Below are 10,132 nucleotides of genomic sequence, written 5' to 3' on the forward strand. Positions count from 1 at the left end.
GATCACAGAGCAATATGGTGGCAAAGCGGGAAAGCCCAGGAACCGAGAAGCCTGTATGAATCACACATCAGTGTTATAGACAAGCAATCAACCAGCCACTATACTGGCTTTAGTTTGAGAATAGTGACTGATCCAGATTAAGTTTCATTCAGAATTTCAATTAAAGTTTGGGGATTTTCTTTAAAGCCATTTTAGGATATATGGAGACAAGTGAAAATGAGTGGAGAAACATTAGAAATACAGGAAAATGCTTGAGCAACTGCTACGTTTTGGAAGGCGAGTTACTTCAAACTTCGTGGGTGTATTGCTGACGACTCAAGGAAGTGCAGTGTTGACTGTGAAATTTTTCGGCCAAGCAGTTCTCGGGAAAAGTTTCACAAATCACTTTTCTAGATGTTACTTGAACGTGAAAAAAAAAAGGTACAACTACACTGAACTACAGTGCACAAATGCCAGGGTTTTAAGAGAGGCGGAACTCAACTGTGACGGCACTTTCTACGCCGTCAACGAGACACTATCGGAGCAGCGCAGTCAACTCCAAAAATGATGTCTTTACTCCAGCGTTCCAAGGGGACACAACTGTGTCATGGCAGGTGTATTGCTCGGGACCCAGGGAAGTGCAGTGTCAAGTTTGAACTTATTTGAAAGCTGCAAGGTGGATTAATGCGGGTCAAGCATTCAACTCCTACCAACATGGACATTTTCAATGGGCACTGCAGTAGTGATTATAAAAGACACCAACACTTTTTATAGTCACTCTTTGTAGTTGTATGGCATCTCTTTGTGGTCAGTTTGAGTCTCTTCGAGTTGTTTTTTTTTTTTTTTTTTTGGCATTTTGCTTTTATTTGACAGTCTAGAGAGGGACAGGAAACAAGGGCGGAGAGAGAGTGTTAGGACATCTACAATAGTAGATGTTAGTTCCCAAGGCCTAGGAGTAGTGACATCATGTCACATGACCAACCATCTTTTACGCCATGACTGCCCAGCCAGACATCGTCGTGCTTGTGATTTACTTTGCTTTATAGCATTCTTGCTCTTTTGGTTACGTTGCTATATTTTGTTGACCTGGAAATATGATTACATAGCTGTCACTGACTTTCTGGGATCTGAAATTATTTCAGGCTACTCATGTAAACTAGCTACATCTGATACTAGAGAAATGCCTACTTTTACTTGAATCTGTTGTCCTTTAACATAACATATATCTGACCATCAACTTACTGCACATCTAAAACTTGCGATTGCACATTAAGTTAGTTTTAAAGTTTTTTCTTTAAATCTGTGACAAATTTGTCAACTTCTTGGTGAGACTGACAGTTACAAATGCCGAACATCAGGGCCACTGCCTCTGCCATGAGTGCGATGCTGAATGCAGACCGTCGGTGCGGTCATGACGTAGACGCTGGTTGGTCATGTCAGGGTCACGACACTACTTCAGTGTTTTGGGAACTTACATCTACCCATGCAACAAAAATCCCCAAGCCAGGAAACGCATTATTGACATGAGGCTTCATGGTATGCACCTTAACCATTTGGTCACCAAATGCCCCATTTTGCATTTCTTTGTAATTGTATCGCATCTCTTGGTATTTTGCGATCCTTTGTAGTCGTTCCTTCTTTTGTGTCTCTGTGTGGTCATTTTGCATTTCTTTGTATTATTTGATTAACTTTCCATAAAGAAATTCTAGCACCCAGCAAACAAATTTTGGTACAGGAATGTTCGCTATGAGAGGGCCAGGAATGTTTACTTATGGTTATTCAGGAAACTTTTCTTAAGAAATCTAGAACATTTGTTTTTGGTTAAAAAAAATGCAGTTTGGGAACGTTGCCAAACTTCAAACTTGTAAGAGGCTCAGTGGGTTAGGGGGCCTGTGCCCGGTAGGCCCGTTCAGTAACCCTTCCATGAGCAACCTATTAGACAGCACTCTCCAGCACCATCATCAAAACACTAAATTAGGGAATATCTTTTGGAAGAATACTATTCGTCCCTCCAGTAGAGCACTGAAGCTGCTCTGGAGGCTCATGGTGGAACGACAACTTACTAAGACATTGCATTGTGTGTTTTTGCCATTATAGTGGCATGGCAATGTCGGTCTGTTGGTCAGTCCACCACATTGGTCCCGACTCAAATATCTCTTGAAATATAAGATGGATTTCTATGCAATCTTCATTGTCCCCTAGTGGATGGATCCTAGTGACTTTGGGGATCCTCTGACCTTTCTACTGCTTCTGGCGCCACCATGAGGTCAACATTTGTGGTTTTGGGTGAAATATCTCAACAACTGCTGGATGGATTTCCATGAAATTCGTTACACACATTCATATTCCTCTCAGGATGACGTGCAATAACTAATATTTGTAATAACTTTGGTATGCCTCTGACCTTTCATTTAGTGTCATCATCAGGTCAAAATCTCAATGTGTCCAGTACGTTGGTAAATGACCAAATACGTGCAAAACGGACATTCCCATCATCATTGTGTTTAATGATAATGTTAGCAGACTAGCACTCAAAACTAAGATGGTGATCACAGTAAACATTATACCTGCTTAGCAGTACTTAGCACTACTTGGTACAGCCACATTTGTCACCCATCTGTACATCCTGCTATACTTGAATGTGGTTGCTTCGTCATGCAACTCAATCAGCCTTTTAAGAAATAAATGGATATGCCTACTTTCAGAAGTAAGTGAAGAGCTTTTACAATGACAAAAACATTAATTGGTGGAAGCAGCAGGAAGCCAACAACGAAATCTCTCTAAACTAACATTATCTAACATAACAACAATTTCCACAGTACTGAGGGAAACTGCTGAGTTGGATATATTCCTCTGTAGATTCTTAACTGCAAGCAACAACTTACACATACATATTTGGTACATTGTTAATGTGAAACTATTTATTATTTCATGTTTCAAGTAGAAAACGGAATTACGTGTTAGTCTGTAAAGTTCGTTTGGTTCTAAATGTCCATTTGCATGTTTTCATCAATCTGTGAGGGTGAGCTCCATGTCAACAACCTGTATGCAAAACCAGCCAGCCCACACCCCTAACATACTCAAATGACCCTAACAACATGGTTTGGCACTTGGTTACTCTGAGCCAACAGCTATAAAGAATAAATGACTCAAATCCTGCCCTGTCATAAAGCTTGTACATGCTCCTGCACAAAGACAAAAAAGATTTGAACGGAGACATTTGTGTGGCTGTTTCTTTTATACTTGTAAATATTCTGAGTATAAAGTTTAAATGTTTTTTCTTTGTTTCCTATAAGTTTGACACTCAGGTTCACTTGACACCTTTGTTGAGATTTAGGAGAGTGTCAGTTTCTCTGTGGCCTACAGCTCCCCATAACACACTTATGTTCGTTAACCGACAGAGAAATTAACTTGCATCTCCTTAGAAGAATAATTTTGGCTTTAAGACCATGATGGACCTACCAGCTCAACAGAAGCATCCAGAACAACCCCTGACCACCTCTGTCAAACTATTGCTTTAATTAAGTAAGTGAAGAGCTTTTACAATGACAAAAACATTAATTGGTGGAAGCAGCAGGAAGCCAACAACGAAATCTCTCTAAACTAACATTATCTAACATAACAACAATTTCCACAGTACTGAGGGAAACTGCTGAGTTGGATATATTCCTCTGTAGATTCTTAACTGCAAGCAACAACTTACACATACATATTTGGTACATTGTTAATGTGAAACTATTTATTATTTCATGTTTCAAGTAGAAAACGGAATTACGTGTTAGTCTGTAAAGTTCGTTTGGTTCTAAATGTCCATTTGCATGTTTTCATCAATCTGTGAGGGTGAGCTCCATGTCAACAACCTGTATGCAAAACCAGCCAGCCCACACCCCTAACATACTCAAATGACCCTAACAACATGGTTTGGCACTTGGTTACTCTGAGCCAACAGCTATAAAGAATAAATGACTCAAATCCTGCCCTGTCATAAAGCTTGTACATGCTCCTGCACAAAGACAAAAAAGATTTGAACGGAGACATTTGTGTGGCTGTTTCTTTTATACTTGTAAATATTCTGAGTATAAAGTTTAAATGTTTTTTCTTTGTTTCCTATAAGTTTGACACTCAGGTTCACTTGACACCTTTGTTGAGATTTAGGAGAGTGTCAGTTTCTCTGTGGCCTACAGCTCCCCATAACACACTTATGTTCGTTAACCGACAGAGAAATTAACTTGCATCTCCTTAGAAGAATAATTTTGGCTTTAAGACCATGATGGACCTACCAGCTCAACAGAAGCATCCAGAACAACCCCTGACCACCTCTGTCAAACTATTGCTTTAATTAAGTAAGTGAAGATTTATTTCTGTTGCACCTCTCAAAACGAATGTAACAAAGTGCCTCACAAACAAGAGGTATCAAACAGACATAATAAACCCACAACCCCCATCCGATAAATGTGAACAATGACCCTGTTAATGAGTATGTGTTGGTTACTTATAGCTGCATTTTATCCTGAATGTCTAAAACCTTAGGTATTGTAGGTAGAAGCCTCTGGTGGAGTAGAAGTCGAACATATCTGGACTATGTGGTCATCCTCAAGGCCATCTAGAGCAGCAAATGTGTTGCTTAGCTGGAGTTTTTCTGGTGGAGGTCGTGAGGAATGTCCGACGTGTCAGTTCTCCCAAATTACAGTCCACTCACCTGTGGCCAAGGGACCCGAACAGGAGAGGGACTTTGGCTTTGGGCCACCTGTGAAACATGGACACTCAGGTACACCAGCATCCAAAGAGACTGGGTGGACTCATGGAATAGTAGTCTCCATTTCACCGATGTCAGGCTCAGCAGAACCGATCCCACCACATACCACCGAGAAGGACTGAGTGGGCTGTGAGTCTTGGCCCACATTTTTGTGACTGACAGGAGAGTTTAGGATCACAGTACACTTTGCCTGAGCAGCAGCAACATCAGTAAAACTGGTAAGCAGTTAATTCTTTTTTTAAAGCTCAGCTGTCAGTCTTGGTACATCTGCTTTTAAACAGGCAATTTCCTTGTTTGCTTTATCAAACATCCTGCATTTTCCGCAAGTGAGACTTCCTATCCTTTCCCATCCCTCAGTTAAACAAAAAACAAAGCAGGCACCCTCTGAACAGGGACAGGAATTTCATTTCATCAATCATAACTATAATCTTTCCCTAACTTTAACAATGCCATAATTACCGTGTGCAGTTTGCAGAAAGTGAGAATTTTTAAAAAATCTTTTAAATCTTTGTGTCTTTTCATTTTTCATGTCTTTGGAGTCATTTTGTATCTTTGAGTCTTTGTCGTTGTTTCACTTTTTTTGGCATTTTGCCTTTATTTAAATGAGACAGGAAACAAGGGCAGAGAGAGAGAGAGTTATGACATGCAACGAGGTAGATGTTAGTCCAAGGCTTTGGAGTAGTGATGTCGTGTCAAATGACCAACCATCATGTCCACAATTGAACATAATCTGGGGTTTTGTTTATTTGTCCAATATCAACATTCTCATGTGGCGATAGGTTTGGGGGGACATTACATCAGTGAAAAATCAAGAGACTGAATGAATACCAGGAACAGACAACATCAGCTGTCTATGAATACCACTCACGATGCTGTGACTGGATCAGGTGAATGGTCACTGAGCAGGAGTTAGTGGACGACAGCAGAAAGATTAGGGAGGACATTCACATCTGGCCCGACCGAGCAAAGAGACAGAGGTGGCTAATTCTACCCATAAACCGCCACCAATCATGTGACCAAAAGTTCCCAATTCGGTCCAGCGATGACACCTGTGCCAGCTCCATTTGCTGAATGAGGACTGTGCAATTGAAAACTCTGAATCGTGAGTATGTGGACCTTTGAGCTTAGACATCAGACTGATTTTAGCAAAGCTTACTGCTACACTGCAGTAACCTACATCCAACATGTTGCTGTAGCTTAATGTAAATAAACTGATGATCATGACATAATTCATGCTGCAATTACACACCTCAGTCTCCTAGACATCAGAGTATAAAGTCTTCCCTTCACAGTCCTCCCAGGTAACACATGTCCTGGGTCTGTGGGCAATCCTCGTCACGTCAAGTTCAGGTTTATTGTAGTACCACTTGTTGAGCAGCTGGTCCACCTGCTCCTGCTTTGTTAACCCATGAAGTCTCTCCTCTTCGTCATCCTCCCACTCCTCTTGGAAGTTGGTGATGAAGGGTGGGTGGGGAAGACAGAGTATGGTGTCCTCCCTCATATCCTCAAAGAACTGCACCACACATTTCCGGGCGAAGTCACGAGCATGTAGGACACAGGTTTCATCAAAGAGCTTCTGCTCCACATCGAGGTAGTTGCTCCAGTAACGTGTCTGCAGGAAGGTGGCATAGTCCTCGAAACAGGGCTTGATGAGGCGTCCCATTGCTCCCAGTACAATCAGGAAGAGAAGGATGGACCAGCCAACTGCCTAGACAGGGCAAGGAAAGTTAGCTACAAAAAAGGAAACAAGAGCTATCAGTCATGTGGTGCAGTGACTGTGACAAGCCCACAAAAGGCCGTCAGTCAGCGGCACCAATTGTTCCTGATACTCCTACATATGGAGGGCTTGTGTGTGTGTGTGTGTGTGTGTGTGTGTGTGTGTGTGGGTGTGTGTGTGTGTGTGTGTGTGTGTGTGCATGCAAACACCTTACAAAAGCCTGATCAGCTGTGACAATAATTCTTTTACAAATTACTCCATTATTGAAGTCAAAGTGCAGTCTCAAATGTTAAATACACAGGTTGTCATTTGATCTGAAAGGCATTGTTGGTAGGGTTGAGGATAGGCACTATGTGCAGTATATTGTGTGTTTGTGCGTATTTTCTCATACTTTTATCCTTTTGAGCACAACGTTAAGATTTAAGACCATCCCCAAGAACTAAAGGATAATCTGGTTGTTTATTTTAACGTATCTTCATTGCCTGGTTGTTGATTCCATAAATTATGACAACTTTGTACTCTTCAAGTTAAAGGATTAGTTTAGCATTTTTTCAAGTCTAATTTAAAACAATATTTGCATGCCCATATATACTAAAAGCCTTATTGGTTCCTGTACTTGATCGTCCTGTTCATACTGGCTGTGAGGAAATCCCTTCCTAATGCCGTGTCAATGTAACAAAGTTTAAAGTCCATCTTTAAAAATACCAATAGGACAGTTGGGCCTTGGTAGTGCTTCCTTAGGTGTGTTTTGGTCTGTACTGGACTCAGTCTTCACGCAACCTTGAAAAATTATATGTTGTTTGAAAGTTTTAAATCTTCTGATTCTATCCATGAAAAGCATTTTAGCATCCATGCATCACTGCAACAGCTGTTGATAAGTGCAGACTTGTGGTTGTGGCTGCTCAATAGTAATTTCCACACAAAAGGTCCTTCTACAGGCCTTATATTCCCTGATTCCATGACTGTAATCATTAGGGTTGAAGAGCAGTAATCTTTTTATTTTGGGTGTTGTTCACAAAAATGGGGGTGTCTGGTAACAGGTTAGTACAACAAGACAGGGACACCACTACAACGAAGTAAATTCAAAGGAAGCCCTTGCAGGATGTCAGGTTCCTGGGTTATGGCAGGACATCCTTCCGAATGTAATGTGAGCATTCAGTTTACAATGCTTATAATGTGGCCACACTGACTCCTCTTTTTCTCTGTCAGTCACAATGAAACACAGGCTGCCTAGAGCATTGTCTGTTTGTGTCTACAAAATAAATCAAACAAAAAAAACAAAACCAACTTCAACCAGTTATGCTCTTTTTTTTCTCTGAATGCTGAAGTGCCCTTTTTCAAACCTTTATCTATCTGGGGTAAGTTCTGGGACACCCCCAGGCTTCATGGACGTCTTAATCCTGTATCACACCATTGAAATGGCCCTCTGACCAGACCAGGTGTTTGGAAAAAATGAACCCTGAACCTGATCCGACTGACACAGCATTGATTTAAGTTCTTCATGAGGATAAAAGTACAAAGATGTATCTGTGCGTATGTACTGTATGTGTATGCATGGTGAGGGTGTAACAGCTTACTTGTGAATAGCAGCGAATATAACGAGAGACTGCTTTGCGGAAAGAGCTGTTTCTGAAGATAACGTCCTCCTTACAGGGCACTTTGGCCAGGATTTTGATCACATCCAGACCTGTGTTGTTGGGCAAACCTGAGGAAACATGCCACACGATAAATCATACTGACCGATGATGTGTCTGTTGTATTACAGTATGGATTGCTGTTAGAATACTTTAAAATTGAGTAAGTATTTCTCTGTGTAGAATGTTGGATATGTTTGCAGATACCTGAGAAGAGTGCAGGGTCTACACTCACACTGAAGGCACAGATGAAAATCTTTCCATCCAGCAAAGTGACCAGGACCCACACCATCGGGGCCAGCAGGGCCCGCTGGATCATGGCTGAGAACAGGTACCTAGAAGAAGACAGAGAACCAGTTTTCATCCTCATGTTTTCTTTAGTTTCATCCTCAAATATCTAAATAGTTTGGGATAGATTTATATATTTAGATTATAAATAATCTAAAAATTATAAATAATCTAAATAGATAAATATTTATGAAGGAAACACTGTAGCATATTATCAGCGGTATATGCAGGAAAAATACATTCAAAAATAGTTATTTTAGTCAGTGTGACCGGTTTATACAATGACAAATAACAGGGGCAGACATCAAGTTTAAGTTTGCGAAGGACATGTAATAGTAGGAACTGTCTGTCCTAGTAAAATAAAGAAGTAAAACTGACTCACTTCACCACAGCAGGATTTTTGGATCTGTTCCCAATGGGTCTCATCCACTCATCCATCATGACGCCCGTATGTCTGTTGACCAGGAACCCCAGGAAGAACAGTATGACAGGTGGGATAATCATCACCCCCAGAGAGTACAGTTTGTTGTACTGAGGAAGGCACGGACAGTTAAAGTCGAAGCTGGTGTAGAGCTTGACGCTGACCAAGGCCAGGATTATACAGATCCCATTGGAGATGGACTCAGAGTTGGACTGGAAGTACTGCAGGACTAACTTCAGACGCTCCATAGCTTAAATATACTGTAGGTGATGTTGAGGGTGGGCATAGAAACAGCTGCTGGGGTTTTTAATTCAACAAATGATGGAAACAGAAATTGTTCAAGTAGTAATTTCTAGTTTTACAGAATATTTAAGCCTCTGTGAAATGTGCTTTTAAGAAGAAAATCAATAATCAGCCTTGATCAGTAAATCGAGGCTGATTATTTACTTTAAATTAAACATTTCCCCCTACCTCACAATATGAACCAATCTTTTGTGAAGAAAAGTCTTAAATCCACAATTTAGCAGTATCCGCAAAAAACCTGAGCTTTTGTGGGAAGATAGCAGCTCTGGAGTGATTCCTGCAGTGATCCAATGAGGTGTCTGAGAATGCATGAATACACCTGAGCAGGTGACAGAGCTGTGTGGCCACACCCTGCCTCACTGCTGAAGGCTTAAAGGAGCCACAGCAGTAGGTTCCTGGAAGGCTGCGTTACAGTCATGACTGGGCCTCAAACTCAAATTCAAAGCATATGGCACTGTACAGTACATGCACTACCACACACTGCAGCCTTTACGGGCTGGTTGTGGTCTTATTTGGCCCACATGTGTAAGATTTCAAAAAATGGTTCTGGCAACTATTAGTGATAGCACCCAAAAAAAACATTTTGGTAGACCTGTTTCGTGATTTTTAGGATGTCTTCACTTTGCTCTTTCATAATGACACCAGAATGAGATAAGAGGAAAACAGATTGAATCTCGGAGGTTTAAACGAAAGGGACAGGATATTCTTTGTGATTTGTTGATAGGACAGGTGTTTTGGTTTATGAGTCCTTTGGTTCCCATATCTTTAAGTGATTATGTAGGTGTATTTTCAAATAAAGGTTCTGGCTAGTTTTTCATTGTCCGAGTCACTCAGAATTCACTGTTATATACCTACATGTGGTCAGATATAAGTATTTGGTAAATTAAACTTTGGAAAATGTGATAAATTTGTACTTCTGAGGGTGCAAGTCTTTAATGACAAATTACATCAAGTTACCAACTTATGGAAGAGTCCCTGCCTTGATAACACTACTGAAAACGACATATCCTCTGAAGACCATGTACACTCTACAA

General features: G+C 40.8%; 1 protein-coding gene across 2 annotated transcripts; it reads right to left on the bottom strand.

Moving 5' to 3' along the window:
- Positions 1–5,362: 5,362 nt before the first annotated feature.
- calhm3 (calcium homeostasis modulator 3) lies at positions 5,363–9,363 on the bottom strand. Of its 2 annotated transcripts, XM_040139603.1 has the most exons (5): positions 9,267–9,352; positions 8,757–9,092; positions 8,294–8,421; positions 8,030–8,157; positions 5,363–6,443 (listed from the first exon to the last, which is right to left on the bottom strand). In XM_040139603.1, the coding sequence occupies exons 2-5, from the start codon at positions 9,041–9,043 to the stop codon at positions 5,994–5,996; spliced, it is 993 nt and encodes a 330-aa protein (XP_039995537.1). In that variant the 5' UTR covers positions 9,044–9,092; positions 9,267–9,352; the 3' UTR covers positions 5,363–5,993. The 2 variants fall into 2 exon arrangements, with proteins under 2 accessions (XP_039995537.1, XP_039995536.1); XM_040139602.1 differs by having other exon boundaries at positions 8,757–9,363.
- Between the last annotated feature and the right edge of the window lie 769 nt (positions 9,364–10,132).

This window comes from Xiphias gladius, chromosome 11 (assembly GCF_016859285.1).
Source record: "Xiphias gladius isolate SHS-SW01 ecotype Sanya breed wild chromosome 11, ASM1685928v1, whole genome shotgun sequence".
Taxonomy (NCBI): Eukaryota; Metazoa; Chordata; class Actinopteri; order Istiophoriformes; family Xiphiidae; genus Xiphias; species Xiphias gladius.